This window comes from Triplophysa dalaica, chromosome 5 (assembly GCF_015846415.1).
Source record: "Triplophysa dalaica isolate WHDGS20190420 chromosome 5, ASM1584641v1, whole genome shotgun sequence".
NCBI classification, from domain to species: domain Eukaryota; kingdom Metazoa; phylum Chordata; class Actinopteri; order Cypriniformes; family Nemacheilidae; genus Triplophysa; species Triplophysa dalaica.
Window position 1 is genome coordinate 12,245,423 of NC_079546.1, and position 24,188 is coordinate 12,269,610.

A 24,188-nucleotide genomic window follows, 5' to 3' on the forward strand; every position below is an offset into this window, starting at 1 on the left:
AATTAAAATGGGGGCAAAGCATCAGAAACCAGGACGAACTGACACAAACGCATGCATACATCTTGGGAACAGACAGGGTTATTGCGAGCAGAATCAATTTATTCGACAGCGGTGGGAGCTAGGCTAAATCCGGTGCTAAAAAAATGGAAAAAATAGATCTTAATATTTACTAACCTGCAGAATTGTGGTTGACGCGTGGTCAGGCGTTTTTTCCGATGGGCTTCAGATGTGAAGTGACACACAGATGGAAGTGCCGATGGCATTTACAGCAGGAGGGAAAAAACTGGCTCCTTTTTTCTTTCTAGCCTACACACTGTTTCTACGTCTCACTCTCTCTCTCTCGCACACACACGTTCACACGCACACACGTATACACACTCTTACCGTAGCCTACTTACTGTACACCAAGCGCGAGCTCTTCCGGGTCGGTGCAGGCTGCGGAGTAAAAACACACACTTAACCGCATGGTAGCGATTACACACATCCGTAACGAACCTTATAAACACAGACAGAGGGGACGTGGACTCGCGGGCCGGGGAGAGGAAACAGGTACCGAACGCGTACGGTCAGTAGCACGGCGCTTCTCTCCGTAAGTCTTAATACCGCAGCCCGTTAGATGTCAGACCGATGCTTAATGCATGAGATGACTGATAGGGCTTCAATGGCCACAGTTTGACAGCAGTTTTGCTTTTATTCGGTTTTTACCCTTGCGTAAACAGTCTTTCTTTTTTTAAATATTGAATATGATGCAATATTAATCGGGATTTTGTTATAGCATATGGAGCTCATATGTTTGTTTTACATAACGTGATTAAAACAAAAGGGAAAAATAGATGCACATGTGTCTGTGTCGGCCTACATGTATGCACTTATATATGTTCTTGTGTGTGTGACATACTATTTACACCAGACATTAGATACAGGTTAAAATCTTCACAAGATTTTGTCGTAATGTGTAGGAATTTGATTTTTGTGATCATTTTTGCCAACGCAAATTAGGCAATTGCATTGACTATTGTACAGGCCTTCGTATGATATTTTCTATGAAGATCATTTTTTATTTTTTGTAACTTTCGTATAAAATTGTAATTGCAAATGTCCTCATTATTTTAACTCTATTTTTTAATTGTTGTTCTTTTATTTATAATGTGTTATTTAAATATGTAACCGTGAATATAACTATTTCAGATTTTCTTTTGCAGGTTTGCACTATGGAGACAAATACAGAATAATACAGGTGAGTCGAATCAGAAACAACGGCTTTGGAAGGCCTCAGACAACGTCTGAAAATCATAACATATACAGTGCAGTGGTTCAGCTACACTTCCTATTCGAAATACAACCATATTGTTTTTCGTTTTGTGATGTGCTGATTGCAGATGACAAGCAGCTGTTTCGGCTAACACGCCCATTTATGGACTGAGATGGGGTTGTGGAGGGTGGGGTGGAGGTCTAGGTTGGATGATGTGCAACAAAGAGAGTCATAGAAAAGGAAATAGACGTTAATGTGACAAAGAAAGAAAGAAAGAAAGAAAGAAAGAAAGAAAGAAGGAAAGAAAGAAAGAAAGAATGTGTATTGGTCTCTAAGATTGCCAGTATAGATAATCAGATTTTTCCAATCTTTTGAAAATAAATTCAACTGAGGTCGTAAATAAAATAAAATGGCTCAAACATTTCTGTCAACTTCATTAGCTACATCGAGCAAAAAATGCGCCTCTTTAAAATAAAGCAAGACTCAAATGTATTTGATTTTTAATTGAATAGTCATTGCTACTTCCAAAAGATAATGGTTTTATGATCTGTCTCATTCTCAAAGAAATTGATTCGTAAAATAAACAGCACCCTAATATCTGTTAAAGTGATTTTAATTATGCGTCGATGATGAATGCGCATATAGATGCAATAAACAAAAAGTCAAATGAAGAAATATTGCATAGATAATTGCATATAACATATTGTAAATATGATAAACACAGATTAACTTCAAAGAGGTTTACAAAAAATTGAATTAATTAACTCACTGTATTTTTTGAAAGCAAATTAATTTTCAATTCAATTTTCTTTCCTGTCTTATTATCTTTTATCTGTGAGCGCATGCCATTAATAAGATTGATCTGGAAGGGAAAACACTGGCTTATCATCCATTTCACAAAACTCAGTAAGCTTTTATGTGAAATAAAATATTCATTGTAAAAATACAATAATTTGAAAAACGAAAAAATCGAATGAATCCACAACATTGTTTTTGAACTGTTATAATGATGGAGGAAACGTTGCAAACCAAAGGCCGTTCTGTGGAGAGCATTATTTTTAGAGTGTATAAAATCACAAACGTCGGTTACACAAATACACACACACCTCCGTTGCCTCTCGTGCCGTTAAATTCCATGATTAATGTCTATAGTTGACTCGAACCTCAGCGTGACAGTTCGGCTGACAACGGCCAAGTGTAAACCTTGAGTTTGATACTAGAGCACTGTTTATTCCACTAATTTATTTATTTATGCTTGTGGTATTTATAACTCTCTCAGTCTTATCGGCAGATAGAGCAGGGGATTATGATATCATGTTCATAAAGCGATTAATTTTAGCGGCAGAAAGCGGGGTGGTCTGTTTAAATACTTTGAGCCAATGTGTCGAGTTGTTTGGACAGCCTCTGAATTCAGCGTTCATTTGCATCTAACCATATTATTTTATCGCATGTGTATCGGTCGCCGTTGATCTTATTCGCATTAGACACCCCATTGTTTTATCATTGTCATTTCTGACTGTTATCATAGAGAGACCGACAAAACATTGTTAAAACGTCTGCGTCATAATCATTTATATCAAACATAGTGTTACGTTTATTCGATCCTGCAATGTGTATTATGTTTTTATCAAGCCATTCCTGGTGTATTAGGAGCATTGCGTTGAAATCTGTGCATATAGCCACAAGGTTGTCTTTTCTCTCACCCAGTTTTACTATTCTCCAGCCGTGTGCTCTCCCTATAACCATAAGCCTTTTTTGTTCCAGCCGCCTCTTCCTCCCGATTTGATTTGAAAATATTAGGCCAAGGTAGGGAGAATTATAAACGACTGGCGCTTATCTGCTCTGTGCCCAGATCCTGCAGGATCAGAGAGTCTGATTAAGAAAGAAGGCAGAGCCATAATGATGAGGAATAATGAATCCTTATCTCGCGCCTCCAGATTATCTGCCTTTCAGCGCGCCATGTTTTGTTACATGGGATAATTTATTGCATCTAATACATCACAATGAATCTGATGGGGGAAAGTGATGGCCAATGTTGTGAAAGAGGATGTTTTTTTTACCCTGGGGGCAATGAAATGCCTTTGCGATTTTTAATTGGTAAAATATAAGGGGGTATCTGATAAAAATACCAAAAAAATAAAAAGGAGAGGTAATCTTGCCTTCTAGTGTTCATTTACCGCACTATAATTAGTGTGTCAATTTCGACCAGGAATGAACAACAACGACCTGCCATCAACTGCAAAGCTGGTAGAGGGAACGAGATCCTAATTTCGCATGATTTATTTTTCACCAAGAAGAGATAATTAATCATAAACACCAAAAACAGTGCAGTAACGCAGAGATAACGCAATATTTGCATCTAAAAAGATTCGATGGTGCTAATTCTCCTCTACATCATCCCCACCTCCCCCGCCTATCCACAAAAACCCTTAAAATCTTTCATTTTCTATGATTAATCGTTGGGAAGTATCATTAATCACCGAGCAGGGATTGGTGGTGTGAGGGGTGGGCATGACTTTAGCTTACCTCACGCAGCTCGATGCTTGTGGGTTTGGTAACAAACAGTCATTGGCAGTCTACCTGAGCCTTAACGAAAAGCTGGGTGCGATAAGGAATATGATACTTAAACCCTGATATCAAAACTATAAAAGATACAACACAGGATACATCTTGTGCTTGTGTTTTTCCCCATCTATATCTTATTAGCCGCTTTGAAGATTTTGATAACAATAAAACAACGTTAAAAAGCAGGTTAAATAGAGTTTCAAACAAAAAAGATATGTTATATTGATTATTTTTATTATTATTATGAAATCCGTATTGTTATTGTCATTAATATTGGTATTCTTATTCTTATTATTATCGTTATTCTTATTATTATATTTTTTCCTGTGATATTAAGACATGCACCTTTTCTCTCAATATATTTGACCATCTATGTTGTCTTGCCTGCTCCGATATTTTCCAATGCTGCAGAGATTTTATCGCTTTATTTATTTCCCCTATCCTGCATCTCGGCTATGATGAGGGCACGTCAGAAAATGACAGAGAAAGAGAAGTGGGGGCAGAACCGAAAAGAGAGGAGAGGATATTAGACAGGAACGACATTGAAAGGAAGATTGGCTTTGAAAAAAGAGAGAGAGGCGACATTTCTCACGCTCTGTTTTCTAATATTTACGTATAGACCTGTGTAAAATACGTTCATTTACTTGCAGCATTGTATTTTTAAAATCATTTGCAAAGATGTTTTTACTTATTTATTTATTATAAGCATTTGCCAAGAACCGAAATATGTGATTTTTAAATGGGACCATGTACGATAGGCCTTGAACAAACTTATTTTAATGAGCAGGCCTTTATCACAGCACATCATACAACCCGGGATCATAATAAGCAATCGGAGAGAGGGGCCTTTTATTTGTCGAACTGTTTGTTGGTGGAGATGCGCAGATTGGCAGGAGAGAAGCGAGGGTAACAGAGATGGAGAGAGTGAGATGAGTAGATTAACTAATGAAATGGATGACAGGGGAATTGGACACAAATGCGCGCGTTACATCATTGCCTGCTCTCCAGGGGCGCGCGCACAATGGCATCGCTTTATCTGCACTAAACCTGCTCTAACGAGACGTTTATTAAAAGTGTCCCGACTTACTCCCATGTGAAATGGGTTTCAGATCTGCCTCCCCTACACACATGACATCAGACATGGCTACAATCGCCCCGGTTTCACCTGGAATTTCATGTTTTTAGGGATAATGTAAGCCGTTCAGAGGCCACTCAGGGCGCCTTTTGTTGAAAGGTGTCCGGTATCTGTGCCTTTAACGATTCAATAAATACCAATATTTCCCCTTTTCTCCGTCTCTCTCCTTTAAATGTCTCTTTTACTCGGTTGATGAATTCATTTAAGTATTGTGCGTGGGGGGGAGAGGTCTTTAAGCCTCTTACTCAATGGCTATTTGTTGGTATCTCGAGTGTGTGAGGGAAAGCGGAGAATAGGGAGCCTGAGAGAAGAGGAGACAGACTTGATTTTCATTGCAATCTTTGGAACAAATAGCGAACATTTACCGTTTACACGCCGCCTGGCGACGCGCTGGCGCTGCAGGCTCGAGCGAGCCGGTCTAAGATGACCGGAGAGCCTTTGGAGAGCGCGAGCCCCCGGCTATCGGGTTCTCCAGATCCCCCCGCGCGCGCGCGGATCCGGTTTCAGGCCGGGCTTGTCCGCGTTCTGCTTTGCTGCCGCGCGCCTTTAAATGAGTGTCAAAGAGCCAAATATCAAATAGCATCGGGTCAAGCCAATTTGAAGAACCCTCCCCCTCCCTCATCTCCTCTAAACGGTCCGGCTTAGCTGGAGTCGGTGAAATTAGGTTAGACAAACAAGGGCTCTTTCTCCTATATTCGTGACAAACGTTATAAGTACAATTAGGATTGCGTTGATTTGTCATGTATGGGTCCCAGTTAGGTCTAAAGCTGTATGAATCTGCCGAAGATGAATAGGAAGCTTTTATTGATAGACGTTGGCACCACAACAGTGACACAACAGCGGCACATCTATGTCGTAGCCTATAGGCCTATGTCATAAATAAATATTTTGTATAACACAAAATATGTTTTTTTTCTGTTAAATTATATTTCTCCAAAACAGAAGGCCACTAAATAACCTATAAAACGGTCACTTGTGATTAACAAGGCCACATTTCCAATTCCTACAATTTAAAAATGGCTTCGTTTTAATTTGACGACTTTTGAGAGGGATACAGCCAACCTAACGTCCATTTAAGATGTTATAATATAACATTAATCCGCACATTATTTCTCGTTTTTTACTGTATTTTTGGAAACAAGTAGATATTTTCGATGTGTAAACGAGCTAGTGGCCTAAGCTTTTGTCTAGTATTGTTTTATAGTTCTCGTCAAATTAAATAACCTATGCCATCAGCAAATCACTTATTTAATTTCTAAATTATTACAACAGAAAAGAAAACCTGACATAATGCATTCATAGTGCGCCAACAATGTGCACCCTAGGAGCGCCAATTCCAGCTTCCGCAATTTTTCAAATTCATCAACAACTTTGATCTCCGTTCACTTTCCTTGTATTCTAATTTATGCAGCGCAATTAATCTGGGTAATTGAAAAATACCCATTGCCTGTGAGCACCACGCCGAGCTAAATCCTCCCCGATAACGGATTTTAAAAGCACAACCTCCCCATCTTTATAGGCGCACTAAAGCACCAATTCATTATCGGCCTTAAATAAATATAAAATAGACAGTGGCACCTTTGGCAGTAAATATATGCTGCGTTTCAAAATACAATTTTGTAGTCGGGAAAAAGGAGCCCGGTATGTGAGTTGGCTTTTTTGATTGACACCCTGTCCCCAGGATCATGTTTAATCCCTGCTTCACTCCAGCCTTTTCATAACTCATTTCTCCGCGAGAGATGGGGACCCTGATGGTTGCCTGGGAGACGGCGATAGCGCTAAGCCATTTCCATGTCTGCAGCCCATTTGCAACAAAGGTCGTCACAAAGTCATTCCCCGACACAGCGCGCGTTTATGATGACACTTTCCCGCTCCATTCTCCTCTCAGGGCGCGCGCTCTCTTCCCAACATCAGCATCTGATGACGCAACTGCCCTTTCTGATCAAAGGAGATGCACGGCCTCGTATAGGTGTCTTTATGCTACACCTCCACCCCTCCCTCTATCTGTCTACCTCTGCCTCCAGAGCGCAGGAGAAAAATGCCTTCCCTTTCAATCTAAATACTACAGAGAGTTTGCATTTTGACATTTTATATCGACAATCTATCCCTTCCTTTCATGGAGAAGAATGCATATTTCATGCCGGGAAAAGGGAATAGACTCAAAAGCGACTCGGTGCCATGCAACAAACCTCTGAGTAAACCAACAAGGAAGGGGGGGCAATGTTTACTTATGGTTTAAGATCACACGTGATAATATTTTAGTGGTAGCCCTATGTCTGTTCATTTATTTACCCACAAAGGGAAGACCGAGGGATTTGTTATCACAAATTATCACAACGATTTATCTTAATAATCATAAGTACGCCTATTATAGGTTGTGCTAGTCATATTGTTGTTCTGGCAGTGGTTTAGTTTTAGTTTAAATATTTTCTGGCAGTGTTCTTTTTTGTTCTGCACACCAAGCTTAAATTCAAATATCATTTTATTAACTACTTTGTAAATAAGTGAACACCAAAACAAAGGTCAATGTCAGGTTGGGGTGTATGCGCACGACACACAGAGTTATAAATTCTTCATGGCAGTTTCTGTACAACAAAACAACGGTTTGATATTTTAACACTTACTGCACATTTGGTAGACTTTAATCTATACATTTTAACCGGTATTTGTGTTCTCTGGGAATCGAACCATGACCCTTGAGTTGCCAACACATGGCTCTACCAATAGAGCTACTCATTAATGACATTTGTTGCACTGTTCACATTTGAAACTTTCTCCTATGTTGTGACAACATCCCGCGCCTTTGGTCACTGTGTGTTAACTGAGTCTTTATTTTGGAGCCATAACGACGAGAATGGCCCATACCTTTATTGTACTATATTTTACAATATGAGATGTTCAAAAATAAATCTCCATAACAGTTCTAATCAGTGGTTAATTTACACTTAAAGATGCCATGTGGTAAATATCCCCGTAGAGAAACCATGCAGTCACCTGTTCAGACACTTTCTTGGAATGTGCATGAAAAAATACTTTTTTAAGTTTAAGAGTTTAACAGTTTATGGTAACAAATGATGCCTCACGCATCCCTTTGCAAAGTGCACGACCCAACCTCCCAGATTTATTTTTGTTTATTCTTTCTCTTTTTTCCTAATCAGAAGGAGAAAGTTTATAACAAATGGCGTAAGGGCAGAATGCAATGTGAGTTGTAAAAGGCAGATAGAGCGTTCATTAGTGCCTTTGGTTAAATAATTACCTATCTTTACTCTGCACCTTCACGCTGGAAGTTCGCGCAACGCCCACGAGGCTGATTATGTTAAATTCACGCGCGCGCGCTCTAGTGTTCAGGCTATTGATCAGACTATTCAAACACCACGCGCGTACCCTCTTTAATTGCACAAGCAGCTTCGGGCTGTGGAGAAACTGAAAATAAATAAATATTCTGCATATGTATTCTGAATTCCTCTGCATGGTGTCATATCACTTCCTTAATTGCTTTTGAAGCTTGTCGTTTCAAAACAATTGATAAAGAAATGCGCTACCTTTGCGTAAAAGGAAGATAAACTCAGAGTGTAGCTTATAATGCCGCCGATAAATCACATTTTAAGTCTCGCAGAAAGTGTAAACCAAAATGGAGGTAAGCCTATGAACTGTGGCCTAGCACTTTCTGAAGTAAAGAAAAATATGAGACGGATGAAAAAGATAATCTGTCAATGACTCCTGATCTTATTTACATATATGGCATTTAAGTGTCACTTGAAATAGTGTAAATGAATTCGATTTAAACAAGAGGTTTATAGGGTAAATGTTAAATAAGATGAATTGTTTTATGCGTCATGAAAGAACTGTCCTTCAACCCGTGTGTTTCTATGATGTCCGTGAAGTTAATTGTCCAAATGTTCAGTGCTTTTAAACAGACGGATCTAAGCATCTTGGTGAGCATTGATGAACTCCTATTTCATGCATTTATATTTATATGATTTTAGAAGTTCAATTGTGTTGAATCCCGTGTAGCATATGTGATTTAGTTTTTCTTTTAATTATGTAAACTAAAATTTGGAAACATGTTATCTAACAGTGCTTTTACTGTAACGTAGCAGCCACTGAAATGGTTAATGTTTTCCAAGTTAAGGTATACCGACAGGGGGCGCCCTGATTTATTCAACGGCAAATCTGATTTAGCGTTACATTAGTGGTGACAGTTGCATATGTACATCATATTTTGATTATACTCGAATTACGTAGTCTTACGTCTTAAATTTATTTTTACATTCAAATAAACAGTTCAGTAAGTTTGCAGATGGATAACTGGTCCTTTCGTTAAAGTTAAGAAATTTAGTGGGATTCAATAGGACTGTTTTTACAGACAAATATATTAGAATATTTAGTCTTTTATATCTGACTCAATTCAACAACATCTAGATCTCATTGACAATAAGTTTGATGAGTTTTTTATAAAAAAAAACTTTTCAAAAGCATTCAAAAATATGAAATAGGACTAATGCTGTGGCAACAACAAACATCTGACCTTTAAGGAATGAAAGAAAATTTAAGGGATCTGGCAAAATACTAAGTCTCATATTAGTTAATATTTAGTAATATTAATAGTTAATTTATGAAGTTATATACACAGTGTCATAAAGTTTAACTTAAAAGAACTGTGTATGAGACCAGTTTTCTTATAGTGCACTTCGGCTTTTTGTTGTCCTTATGTCGTTCCAATTGCTTCCATTGTTTTCCTCATCTGCAAGTTGCTTTGGCTGCTTAATGACTAAATGTAAATATAAACTGTTAAAAACGCTATTATAATAAGCATTGTAAGATTTCAAACAAGATTCCCATTCATTGTTTCTAGTGGCAATTGTGGACCTCATGCAAAACATTTCCAGTTTACTTTTTATGACTTTAACATATCTTATAATGTTTTACTTAAATATATCTAGCCAACACAATTTAATGGCAAAAACATAAAGATGTGGCTTATTCGTATGAATTCATACGGTCTCATTTGCTCGTGAGATCTGTTCATGAAGGACAGACAATAATGTTAATTTTTACTAACATTACAAAGCTTGTAAATGCTTAACAACATTTGTGTTTGTTCATTTTTTATTGTAGGTGTATATTGATCTGCCATGAAATGCTTTGCTCTGTTCTCACCGTCTTGTCTTTTCTCTGACGTCTCCATTGACCTCTCACCTTTGTGGAAACTGTGAGGGCTGATTATCTTCAACTCTGCAAAAACCAACATCAATCAGAAAAGCATGTGCACATACTTGTTTACAGCATGAAACTAAAGTTTTTAATAAACGGTTTATGAATGCTTTCCCTTGTCTCTCATAAAAAGTAGTATCATAATTTACATGCCAATATTTTTACAAATGATCAGGGGAAAATTATTTTTAGATGTAATCTGAAACGCAGCAATATTGCGACATTATTTCACACACATTTTTGAAAGCAATACGAAGAAAATAGCTATTGGTTGCTGTCTTTGCTGCATGTATGTGAAAATATGTATGGATTAAAAATCTCTGTTATGTTTTTACAAAACAGCAACACAAATAGCATTGTAAAAAGCTCAAGTAAAACATAAAAGTTTATTCAGTTTTCAAAATAAAACAACCCAAAATAAAAACAAACTTAAAGGTGAATGCTTTCTGTTTGTCGAACATTAGTCAAGTGGTGAACTTGACCTCATGTTGTCAAAACATTTAGACTAAATGAACTTCGACTTCATACACCCATTTAATATCTTTTGACACCAGTTACACTAAACTAATTGCAAAAATGTTAATCAAAATTTAGGTTAAGCCATATTTACCAATATACTAATATGGTAAAAATATACTGAATGTCCTTGAGTTTGTGGCAAATCAGAGAATACAACTACATATTAGGAAGAGAGCTAAACAAAACTGATGTTTGTAGTCCAAAAAAAGCCTATACGCATTGTAAAACTGGTATGAGATACATCACAAAATGACATGCAATTTATTTCACTGGTAAAACGGCAAGGCTTTTGGTCACAGGTCATCAGGACAATAGCCACTGAATCATACAGGTCACATGATCATACTGTCACAAGACTTAATGGGTTATACATGCTTATACTGGGTTTATATCCTTTTTATAACACCTTTTTACTCAAATCCACAATGTTAGCCACATTGCAAAAGTTCAGCTCATGCCTTTGACCTCAAAGCCCATGGCAGCTACGTCTAAAGCACGTAAACCTCGAAAATTTTGTGATTTAAGCCAAACTTTACCCAGAACATTGACTTGATCACAGCTATCGTTACAGATATTCACAAGCAGCTCCAGAAAAGCAGACTGCATGTGGAACACATTCCTTATCACCATTCAGTCCTCTGCTAACTGCTCCCTGCTGGAGCGCAACAGTTAGTTCTGCTTTGAAACGAACAACAATGCAACAATAAGGGCCTCAGTTTTTTTTGTGATAAGCGTTAACATAAAGAAATGATCTAGCTATGGTAAAGGCTCATTTAGTCAGCCGTATCTGTGTAATTAGCAAAAATGACAGGTAGTGGGGGGATATTTGAGGAGATTTTAAATGAGTTCAGTTGACAAAGAGTCTGCAATCAGGTCAAACACTTCAAAGCTGCCGTAATGAAGCTACGAAGCCATATTCTCAAAGCCTCAAACTGATTTTAATTTTAGTATGAACCCTTCGTATGTAAAGACGTGATACACTAACTGTATGTAAAAAAAGTACACAAAAAAACAAATGTTATTGAATTTTACAGTTTTGTTTTACACTATTTGAAATAGAAATTTGTTAAATTAAACTACAAATTGACAATTGTGGTGTAAAATAACATGACAAACATATTTTATGGTATTTGTCTGAACACTCAGCTGCCGGAACGTTACCGTTTTTTTACGGGATTTTCTTACAGTGAAAAATTTCAAAATTGTATTTGGCTTGGCAAGTTTGTTTAAACAATTTTATAGAACTATAAACACTTGTTTATTACATTTTATTAATCCATTTTGCAAAATAGAAGGTCCATCAAAATACACCTAAGCTTACTCTTAAATATGTATGTATCATTAAAACTCGATTTCATTGTAAAATAACAAACTACAAGGTAGAGATAATTCATAAATTATCAATGCAATTATTTTCCCAACTATGGGCTGAAAAAACCCAGCATGGGTTAATTGATAACCACTCATTTGGGTTCGTCCCCCTTTGACCCAACAATGGGTTAAAAATAACCCAGCATTTACTTAAGTTGCCATGCGACGGTTTGGTAATTTCTCATGTAACCAACACAAAGTCAATCACTTTTCACTTCTAATTACTTTTAACCAACTGGTTTCAAAGTAATTTTTAGTGAATGTATGGATTCAGTGGTAACACTTTAGAGTACTGATCCATTATTAATGAATAACTACACAGGAACAAATGAGTAATTAAATATCAAGAATCTATAATTAACAAGAAACTCTGATTTAACAAACTAGTAAGTAATAGCACACAGATGAACGTGGTATTTCACTAATAACTACAATTATTTTCATACTTCCCAGAGAACTACTGAGAAAGATTTATAATTTATGCAAAACTAAACAATAACTAATGTTAGACAAATTACTGGCACTACAATAAAATTTGAACTGCTACTGTAAACAAATACACAAATATGCAGATTTAATCTGCCACTACTGCGTATCTACACGAGTTTGCTTCATTTTGTCATGCTATGGGCTTCATATGCAGAATTGAATATTTTCATGTGTATGATACAAAATGGACAGGATTAGCGGTGTGGAAAGGACAACTACTTGCATATCATAAGGACTCAAAAATTGTGTATTATGCCAAAAATGTGCACATCATATGCACCTAAAAACACACAGGGTCACACACTGTCTCACACATGATGCACGTTATTACTACTTATGTAAATAAAAAGAAGACTGTGTAGGTGAACGCTTCTCAGAATCACCACTGGAACATATCAAGTCATCACCCATCCAAATACACACATATATACATTGATGATTTAACCTACCTGTCAAATAATAGTTTTTGTATGTCTCCTAGCCTTTATATGTAAATATATTCTGAATGGCCAGAAGACTCTACACTTTAAGATTACCTTTACATGATTAACTTTACTCAATCTACTATATGAATTATGGTAACCCACTAGTAATGATTTAAAAGTTACTAGACTCTTCCTAAGCAAGTACTAATGAATTCAATCTTTAGAAGAGTGTAGTAACACTTACTATTTCATTACTAAGTCATTACTAGTGGGTTACCATGATGTTCACATTAAAATACTGATACAATTCATTAGTACTTCTTTTAGAAGAGTCTAGTAACACTTTAATCCTTACTTGTGGGTTGCCATAATTGTGACAGTAATTTGTCCAACATTAGTTGTTGTGTAGTTTTGCATAAATTATGAAACTTTCTCAGTAGTTCTCTGAGAAGTATGCACATTTTATTAGTTATTGATTAGTTATTAGTGAACTACCACGTTCATCTGTGTGCTATTACTTACTAGTTTGTTAAATCAGAGTTTCTTGTTAATTACTAGATTCTTGATATTTAATTACTCATTTGTTCCTCTGTAGTTATTTATTAATAATGGATAATTATTCTAAAGTGTTACCCAAACGTTAAATGAAACTTAAAGTTGTGGGAATTAAGGAATTCATTTACTATAGGCCTACATAAGGTTTCTGTACAGATAAATTACTTTTGTCTCTGTTTATCTTTTTTTTCAAAAAATGATAATTAAACAATGGAACAAAACTGTATTGTCGCTGGGGTGTCGCTGTCACTGGGTGTCCTTTTTGTATCTCTACAGGTATACAAAACATACAATGTACCCGTTTAGAGTACATAATTGTACCTGAAGGACCCTGTGTAACGTTAAAGGCAGAGTTACTTTAAAGAACTTACCTGTAACCTCCCATCTGCACAAACGGCAAGACAACAAAACAATAAGATGTGAAAAAGCAACTTTTAATTAAATTCATAATAAAATGAAACTGCACCTCCAGTCGAAATCAATCAGAACAACGATATTAAAAAGGCAGATTATAGTACAGAAATTTTTATGTAGTCCTGATGAATCGGCATGTACATTGAACAAACTTTAATGAGGGTGAACTGAGAGGTTCATTTCAACACGCACATCTACTTAACCAGAAGCTCGGTACAAAGATGATATAGACATACTGTACGATTCTCCACATAAAAAAGTAACATATACACATTTGAAATTTTCATTTTAAAAAATACATTATGATACCGACGCTGACTTAAGTTAACCTAGTTAAAACAAGGGTTGGGTGAACCAAAAATGAAACAAACTTGGAAACGATTTAAGGCGAGAACAGGTGAACATGGAGACGAGAGAAAAAAATAAATGTGGGTCAGTGCGCTTTGCGTTTCCTCTTTTTTGTCTTCTTGTCTTTCTTCTTGCCAGCGCATTTCACACAGAACCAAGACTGGTCCTCTGGAGGGGCCGCTACGAGACCCACACAGGGCCTGAAAGGTAGAGAGGGATCACTCTTAGAGTATATAATCATCACTATGCTGAAGAACACACCTTTTGTGCCAAATGAGAAGCTTTTCATATACATTTTCAAACATGCGCAAGATAGATGTGGAAAAAGGTGTTTTTAGATAAATTCGCATCACATTCGCATCATCCTCATTTAAAAAAAAGTGATGTTATTTGTTCAGAGTGCACAGATCTTTATGCAAAATGGATTAAAAATATGATTCCTGCCAATCTTTATAGTGCTGCCAGCCAAAAAGTGCTCATTTTCACATTTACTTTAGTGGGTTTCATTGATTCTGCTTCACTTTGTGCTTTGGTGAGTGTGTGCATCTTGGTCTGACATGAAAGAAAATTACTGTAAATTGCAGAAGAGCACAGTAAATTCGATCTGACATTACTCCCAAATCTCTTTAATAAATGAATGACTCAAAACATAATTGCATCTGTGTGACTTGAACATGAATCTGAAAGTTAATATTTTACTTAATTCATTCAAAATAGATTAAACCAGAAGTTAAAGTGATTGTTAACCAAAAAATATCTATTACTTAGATATATTGAAGAAAGTTGGTAACTCAACCCATTCACTTCTATTGTATGGACACTAAACCAATGCAAGTTTTTTTGGGTGAACTATAACTAAGCTCATGTGGACTTAAATGGATGTTGTAAAACATGAATAAACAAAGCTTTTTTACCAGTGATACCAGTCGTCACACACATCACAGCCAATCATGGGACTGCCATCATCAGGTTTGTTGCATCCCGGACAGATCCAAATTTGATTACCCCACTCATCCCGAATCTATGTTGAACAAACACGTAAATCAAATTAACTCTTACATCTAGCATTGCACAAAATGAAAACAGTTTATATAGTTAATAAACAATTTTTTACTACAGATTTAAGCTGTAATGGAATGTATGCACACCGCAGATAAACTCAGCAAAAGCTTATTTTATTTTGACTATTAATCACAATTTTTTGAAGTTTGTTTCCATTTGTGTATATGTATGTGAGACTAACCACGTATGCACTGACGGTCTCCGTGACAACGCTGCATCCACGTGCTTTGGCCTGGCTGGGTGATGGCTGAATGGGGGTGGGTGGCGTCGGAGGAGGCAGGACAGGAGGAGGTCGAGGTGGGGGAACCACAGGAGTGGGGGCAGGCGGAGGGGGAGCCGGGGGGGAACGCATCCTAGCCCCCGGACCGGACTTGGCCATCGGGGTCCGTGGCGGCGGAGGGGTGGGTTCTGAATCTGGGACCACCTTGCTGATCACACTGGAGAGGACAGAGTCAAGAGAGAGAGAGAGAGAAAAAGACACAGATGGAAGAGTTACATAATGCATGATTTTACAATAACACTGGTTGTTGAGTATACAGATCTGACTGCAATAATATTGAATCAATTGAAATGATGTCTTCCTATTTTCCAATAAGTAACTTTTGTTTCATCATTCTCTGTCAATCTTCTGTACAATTTTTTGCTGTTAAAAATCATTAAACGATAAGTAAAAAGTCACACTGCAAAAGTCAATAGTTGCTTTTATTTTCAGAAAATGTAGACGTTAATTATATATCCAACATCCACAATCAGAATATTTCTATTTTTCATAATATTTTTTGGGAATAGAAGTAATAAAATTATCCATCGAGTACATAATCAAGGCGGTCACTTCACTACAACAGTAAGCTTATAACAACAATAAAACATTTGAGCTGTCTGATGAAATTTTGCAGAAAATGTGGGTTTGACGTCATTCGACTTAAACTCGCATAAAAGGTTTGCAAAGGAACTTGTGATGTTATGTTTCATACAAAGATGGCAATAGAGAGGCAAAAGTTCCTGACTGCAGCTTTAAAAAAACTAAAGATTCTAAAAAAATAAACATGACATATTTTTAACACAGACAATAAGAAAACAGATCATTATTTCCAATCCCCGATAATTCCAATTACTTTGATTATTTTGGACAATTTATACCAGTATTACAAGTATTATAATAAGAAATCTCTTCTCTTTGTTTTTTAAACAACATTCACACGTCACATTAAGCGTCTTTTAAATGATGCCAGACATCCTGATTGAACCCTGCTGTTGCTGAGTAACAGGGTGACTGACAGGCTCAGAGAGAGTGGACAGCGCTGCTTACTATGGTATTGACCCTGAGAAGGGTGTGTCAAACGGTCATCTCAGATTACGCACACAGACACTCATTATTTATGCTTTATCTGAGCGACACCTCACACAGGCGCACACTCACAGGACTCTCTTTTAGAACAAGATGGGATGTATGTGTGGGGTATGTACTGTCCAGGATGTGACCCAGAGACCTCAGTGAGGTCAAATGGCACCTGTGTTTTCCAAAAGCATCAAAGGGGCTTCTGTCGAGGTCTTGCAACATTTATACTATAGTCTTAAAACACAAGAAATCTTTCATTCAAATCATGGCCAATACCGATATAAAGGATCTTCTAGGAGTTTCTCGTATTCTGGAGAGATGACTGAAATTGTGTTGCGTGTTTATTCATTTTGCATAAGTTCAGTTCATATATGTTTATTATATATTTATCTTTATTTCATCATGAGATTCCATTCTAGACTTTACATTTTTCTACTTTAAATTTATGTTGGGGCTGTATTGTCTTCACAAGTACAGATAAGAGGTCTCAATCTCAAGGTTTTCACAATGTTGAAGCAATACATTTCCACTGTAACTGTTTCTAGTCAAAGTCAAAAGTATGCATTTTTTTATATGGTCATTAACTAACATGATATCTAAAATAATAATAGTAAACCAATCCTATTGTTGATTTTGTAAACTCTGCACCGGTAGTGGTTCCCAATTCGTTTTTTTCTAACTTCCAATTCTTATGTTAACATAGAAAAACACACACTTTACCTTGAATAAATATCTCATCAAACACTTCGGATTTCAAGCTTTAAATGTATCATTTCGCATTTTACAAATGAAATAAGGCATCACGGCCTAATACTACAAAGTAGAAAAGATGAAAAACGGTTTAGTATTTTCATAACCAGGCACGGGAAACGGTATTACGGTATTTACCGTTCCAATGATATAAATATAAACCTTTAATATTGTCCGACACTGATATGGTGACTGTTTAACATGCATCTCTAAAATCTTTCATCCTAAAAGAAATGAATACATAAACAACATCTCAAGCGTTGTGGTTTTGTAAACTGGAAAACAAACATGCGCACAAAAGAAACTCATTCTCCTCTTAAAAAGGCTGCTGATTTTGTTTTCCCTAAAGAACAGACACAGGTGCAAGAGCACATCAGACGCACAGCCTGAGAATAAAGGCCTTTCTTTACAAACACACACGCGCAAACGCTAACGTTTCCTGTCCTGCATGCAGGTGGATCTGAAAAGGTGAGGAAGAAATTCAAAAGCTCAGTCAAAACACGAACAGACGTTCGAGACTCTATGTCGAAATCACGCTGGTCACTACCGCAACATCAGTCACGAGAAGACATACGGGAATCGGTAATCGCCTTACCTGTAGTATGTGCCGTGTGTGTGTGTGTATATGAGGGGGTTAAGTGGTGTGAACACTGGAGCTATTGATAGAAGTGTGCAGGAGGGGGCTGTGATGTGGGGTGGGTGTCTGTGTGTGTTTGCCCCCCTCAAAGACCTCACGGCCGCCTGGGACTGGTCACAAGACCCAAAGACTGAAACTCACACCTGTAGACAGACTCACAGACTCTGACCACACAGAGAGCTGTCTGATACCCTCAACCCTCCTTGTCTATGTGCTCGTGTGTGGGGTACTTACATCTTGTCTTGTCCAGCGCCCACTCTGAGGGTCAGTCGGGGTATGACTGGAGACGGTGGGACAGCGGAAGAAACATCAGCCTGTAGAGAAACAAAAATCAATTGAAATATGTTAAATCAGCCCTTTATCGCATTAAGAATTTCTCGAATAATGCAGTCTATCTAACAGGGAACTTTCGATATAGAATAGACTGATCTTAACACAGAGGAAACAGGAAAAATTCTGGAAAACTTGTTCAAAAATATAACAATTTATCAAAAAAAGACAACTGTAGCAAAGAGTGATTATTTCATAAGGTACTACAGGAATTCAAGTTAGGCCCGAGGTAGTCCTCTTCGGTCTTAACAATGGTAACAGTGTAAGCACATATTAAATTGTTGCGAAGTACAAGAGAGTAACTATTACATGTCCTTGAAAATACATTTCATGCAGTGTGTAATGTTGCTGTTTGTGAATGTAAGCAGACTGCTAAGTTGTAAAGCCAAAGTTAACGAATAACAAAGTTATTGGCTTGGGAAAAAGGTGTCGACTCTGAATCACGTGTCGGCTATCATTCTAATTTCAGTTCTGTGTCAGATTTGAGCCACTCGGTGTAATGCAGCCCACCTATGTTCTATGTTCTATGTTCTATGTTTTCAACGATGTACAGGGTAGACCAATCACAGCAGAATAGAGCAGATCAGAGTAGGCTGTCAGTCAAGAAGTAAGGTAATAATAACTGCGTATTATTAGAAAATGAAAGTGCTTTTACGCCTTTGTATGTATGAAAACTTGTTGTTGGAAACTCCATAAACCAAAGTAGGACCTGAAAAATCTAAGTATATTTACTCTTTAACAAAATGGGATATTGATTTTATTAGGTGTCTATTAGTTTGGAATCAAACCGTTGTATTCATACAACCTGTCATTATTTAAAGCAATAAACTGTAAATAACAGCAATAACTGTCAACATTATAAATCTGTTCTGTTTTGTATGTGTTTGAGGCAGAATGAGGTGTCTCTAAAAATAATGTATAGCAGAACATAAAAAAACAGAAAAGAGTATATAATGTTTCATTTGTCTTTTATATATATACAAGTATAAATTATTCTAATTAACTGACCAAAGTATACAAATGTGAGAAGGACATTAAAGCATACATTTTAAAGTTCGACTTTAATAATTTTGATGTCATTTTCACTATTGAATATATAAGACAGTATTTAGTTCAATTACATCATAAGTAACTGTAATTAAATTACAGAAAAAAAGAGTAATCCCTTACTTTACATTTTCAAGGGAAAAGTAATTAAATAACAGTATCTTATTACTTACTTACTAGTTATACCCAAAACTGTTTATTAATATTTTGAAAGCTTTTTTTTTTTTTTTTTTTGGGAGTTTTGTTATGAAATTTAATTTTATACTTTTTTATTTTTATGTTGCCTTTTTATAGTGTTTTAGTTTTTGTTTCACTGTTTGTTTATTTTAAGTTAAAATACATTATGTTATATATATATATATTTTTTATATTATATATTTTTTATTTAATTATAATTTTAATTTAATTTGATTTTATAATTATAATTTGATACACTGAACAATGACAAGTTTAAGGTAACAAGAGTATTTTCTTTAATATAAACATAAGCTGAATATCAAATCCTACCAATAAAAAATGGCCGTCACTCCCAAAACAAAGCGTGCGTATGGCCATAAATCTAAAACCAGCTATTAAAGTACAAATCTGCTACAAACAGGACAAAGGTCACCTAACCTCACCTAAAACACACGCACACTTAACACCCCAGTAGGGACAACATAGTGTCCTGCTTAATAACTTCAGCCTTGCCGAAAAGCCCTCTATACACACCCTCTCACACCTCTGATGCTGGCATCAGTGAGGCCAGTCAGAGCCCATGAGGAATGGAACATGGGTACAGACAGTTTGTTGTCGAAAGGTAAAAACTACAAAATGGGAGGATAAACAGAACAAAGCGCATAAGAGATGCAGGTGATGATAGCATAGGGACGGATCGTGAGGCGCTGGCGGATGAGACCGGCGTGTAGTGTGTCTCGGGGGTTTTTCTGAGGCTTAACTGGAGTGAGGTGCTCTTTGTGTTCACGTCGGGGAGAATCCCTGCCGCGCTTTTGTGTGCCCAGATCCCCCATAATGCCGCTGCACTAATTGTTTAACACAGAAACATGTCTTTTCTCCCTTTAATGTTTTTGTTTTTATTGTTGCAACGCGCATTCATTACAAAACCTTTGTGGATTTGGAGAGACTCCTCCCTGTGTCTCGCTCTTTCTCTACCCACCCCGTCCTCTCTTCTCTCTGTTTTCCGCATCCTTTCTTCTATGTAAAAAAGAAGAACGTGAACATCAGCAGGTTTGGTGAAGATGGCTGGCAGGTTGCATCATTTGGAGAGAATAACAGTGTGCGAAGACGCGTTAGCCACTGCATTAGCATATATGCATGAACCTGCCGTGTGATGCCAAAAACAAAGAAAAAAAAATCATCTGGAGGTATGCCTGCGCTCGCAATTCTCATTCTGCGATTTGCTTTCAGATGCCATCGTCTCAAATGGATGGGTTTTATGAAATATTATAACCGTGACGATCGCACGTTTCTTCTAGAGATACGTGCTTGGGCATGAATCGCCAGCCCCGATTGCTCCTATATACGGGTTACACTATACTGGGGCTATACAAGGCCTGCAACTCTAAACTGGCATGAAAGATTGATCAGCAGTTTGTACTTCAGTTGATTAGAGGAGCTCTTGAGTTAACACTGGTCTCGGCACAATGAACATTAGACCGCCATATTAATCTATGGAAAACTCTACTGAGAGAAACGCCAAAACGCTTGTTTCACATGGTACCAAACGTTTCCAGTTTCCCTTTTTAACACTGGGCAGATGCTGATATTACAGTGCGATGCCAAAAGAAACAAAATATTTTATATAATTGTGTTTTTTAAATCTGAATTAAATGAGAAGTTAAAACAACTAGGAACTACAGATAACTAACACCAAATAACAAAGATCAAAGATCTTTAACGGGCAATATTGTCTATTGTTTCTTTTGACAGTTTACCTAAAAATGAAAATTCTGTCATAAAATACACGCACTCAAGTTGTTCCAAACCCGTTTACATTTCTATGTTTGGTTGAACACAAAGAAAGATAGAAGGAAAGTTCTGGGGCATCCTTAAAAAATTACTTTAGCGCCTCTTTTGGCATAAAACAACTACTGGAATGCTTCATTCTGATTGGTAAATCGCAACAGCTGCAGGTTTGTTATTCCCAGATTTAAACCTCTCAAAACCAATAACACCGTAACCCTGATGCAGCAAAAACGGCCTTATTACTGAGATTACATCTTTTACTGACACCAGGCCCAGCTAACGACAGGTTCTGGAATGCACCTATCCTGACGACATTTATAGGTTGAACACTGCCTCCATAGAAAAAAATGAATGACTACTTCTCTAGCCCTGCCCACTGTTTCCGCATGACAGAACTGAAGTATCACAAGTGGCGTGGAACCAGATAGAGCGAGCAAGCAATAAACAAACATGCCGTTAAAGAAAGCTAAATATTGTGCCATCCCTGGTTATGGAAGATCACAGTTGCTGCATAACCTTCCTTCGAAATTAGGAATACGTGGTTAAAGTTTATTTTTAAAGACATTCCAGCTCACGTGGGAAAAGCATGGAGCGTTTGATGGCTTTATTTCTCCAAAGATTCTTTCATGAACAAGTCACAGATCGATGCTGGATTTGTTGAGAGACTAAGATTTAAAAGCAGTGCTGTGCCGTCAATATTGAATCCGAAACGAATGGCAAAGCACTGCTTTTAAATCTAATGTGAGTAAAATATTCTTGTACTATGCGTCACAGCTGCTTCATTAGAGATTGCTTGATATGCCCTGAGCCCTATTTGCACAGGATTAGAGTAACCTGGGGACCTCTAGTCCTTTGTTATACTTGCTGAGGTTGTCTGTGATCTTAATCCCGCGCGAATCGGCCATGTCTGTAATTTGTAAAGTAAAAATTCACCCACAAATGACCTTCCATATTTTGACGAACATCGAGGTCCTGTTATAATATTAGTCCCGTGCGAATCGGCATCTCTGTTATTTGGCGGGCTAATATATAATTTTTCAAGGTTTTATCCACCGTTTCCAAATAATGAAGGCTGTTTTGAAATGTTTTTGTATTATTGCGGGTGCTGGGTAATGTCCATAAATTACCGGGAGTCTCCCGTTTGTTTATTTATCATGGAAACTCTCGTAACATTTGAGATTCGCGATCACAGTGATCTTCTGTACGGTTCGCAATCACGGGTCTCCAATGCTGACAGGTACGGTCATATATCCTTAAACAATATAGGTTATAGAAACTATGCTCAAGGCCTTGCCATCACATCTTGGAAATAAGTCAATAAATTTGAGTAAAATCATATGCTTCATTTATCCCGTGTGAATGCGCCACATGAAATACTGATGTCGGGAGGTAATTTATAAATCACACGAGGTCCCCCGATAACACTAATCCTGTGCGAAAAGGGCTAATGTGTAACCTAATTTTACGTCTCTAACCAAATTCACAGAAGGCTCCAACTATGTTTACTGCGCAAACGGCTACCCAATCTTAGGGTTGGGCGTTTACTTCCAAGTCTTCATGGTGGAACGCCCATTATAACCAATCGTTAGTCAACCCGGGTAGAAAATAGCCTGCTACTTATTGATTGGGATGTTTCTGAATGTAAAAACCACGCGGACGTCATAAGTAGACCTGATGTAAGTCTTTAAAACAATAAACAAGCCCAGTTCATTGCACCTTTAATAACAAATATGAGATAATATTTGCAATTGATTAAACCAAATTGCCTGTTTGTGACATCTGAATGTTGTTTCTTACCTAAAAACCGAATGTAAACTGTTTTTCCTCACGGAAGGTCTGCATTCGGTAAAAAGGAGCTAATCAAATATTTCAAATACTCATTTCATGTCCAGTTTTTTCTCACGTTTAATAAGCGGGATAATGTACAAGCAGCCGGCTGTTATAAGCCCCCTTAGTGTAATACAAGTCTGATCACACGTTCAGGGCTTATTTTTGTAATAACAACTTGCTGCCTGTACATTATCCGTTATAAAATCGCGCAACACAATTTACTAAGGTTTGTGCTCGCCATTGCACTAGTATTATTTTATGCCCCAAAATCCCTGTTCTGTGCGTCATTATGGGAATTAGATACTAAGCTTGATTTTTAATGTGCTGGTCGTGTTGTAAATTGACACAAAATCTATAATAGTATTTGATTAAGTATGCTGTTAGGACCAATTATGTGGGTTATTTTACTATGAAACAGAAATTTGGCAAAACCTGTTTGGTATTAAGTCTGTCACAATATCAGATTTTCACAATAAGATTATCGTGGCCCAAAGAATTCACAATGACGTTATCGTGATGGCTATTGGTTTTTAAATATATATCTTTCATTTTGTTAATAGGTGTAAAACCACCACCTACAATGTTGAGGGTGAAGCAGACACTGCTGCACCGAACTATTCACAATATTACTGCAACGATAATCATGCTTAATAATATCCTTATTAATATCACATTTTTTGACAAATATTCTCACATCCCTACATCGTATGACACTGATTTCAGGAAGTTGCTATTAAAAGTTTGAGGTTAAATACAAGTAGTTAGGTTGCGACCTCCCACTTGAAACATGCAAGAAGGGACCTTATTTACTAACTTCAGAGTGACCACCGGGAAATGACGTCCAACACTTGAGCAAGTACACTCCTCTCCTCCTCCCTAAGGAAGGAGCTAAGGCCGTGTGTCTTGACGATAAGGCCTGCGCATGTGTGTGTATGTGCATA

At 37.1% G+C, this 24,188-nt stretch overlaps 1 protein-coding gene and 1 long non-coding RNA gene across 2 annotated transcripts in view; one reads left to right on the plus strand and one right to left on the minus strand.

Annotated features, from left to right (window-relative positions):
- The first annotated feature begins 178 nt into the window (after positions 1 to 178).
- Positions 179 to 10,525, plus strand: LOC130420861 (uncharacterized). Its single transcript, XR_008906720.1, has 3 exons — positions 179 to 589; positions 1,203 to 1,237; positions 10,071 to 10,525. It is a non-coding gene; the product is annotated as an uncharacterized LOC130420861 (long non-coding RNA).
- Positions 10,526 to 13,938: 3,413 nt separating this feature from the next.
- The window catches only part of taf3 (TAF3 RNA polymerase II, TATA box binding protein (TBP)-associated facto), a 47,587-nt gene continuing 37,337 nt past the window's right edge, over positions 13,939 to 24,188 (minus strand). Inside the window, exons 4-7 of the mRNA XM_056749322.1 lie at positions 18,310 to 18,389; positions 15,531 to 15,786; positions 15,202 to 15,308; positions 13,939 to 14,487 (exon numbers count right to left, since the gene is read on the minus strand). Of these exons, the coding sequence (XP_056605300.1) occupies positions 14,373 to 14,487; positions 15,202 to 15,308; positions 15,531 to 15,786; positions 18,310 to 18,389 (558 nt within the window). The 3' untranslated portion in view covers positions 13,939 to 14,372. The remainder of the gene's footprint in view (positions 14,488 to 15,201; positions 15,309 to 15,530; positions 15,787 to 18,309; positions 18,390 to 24,188) is intronic.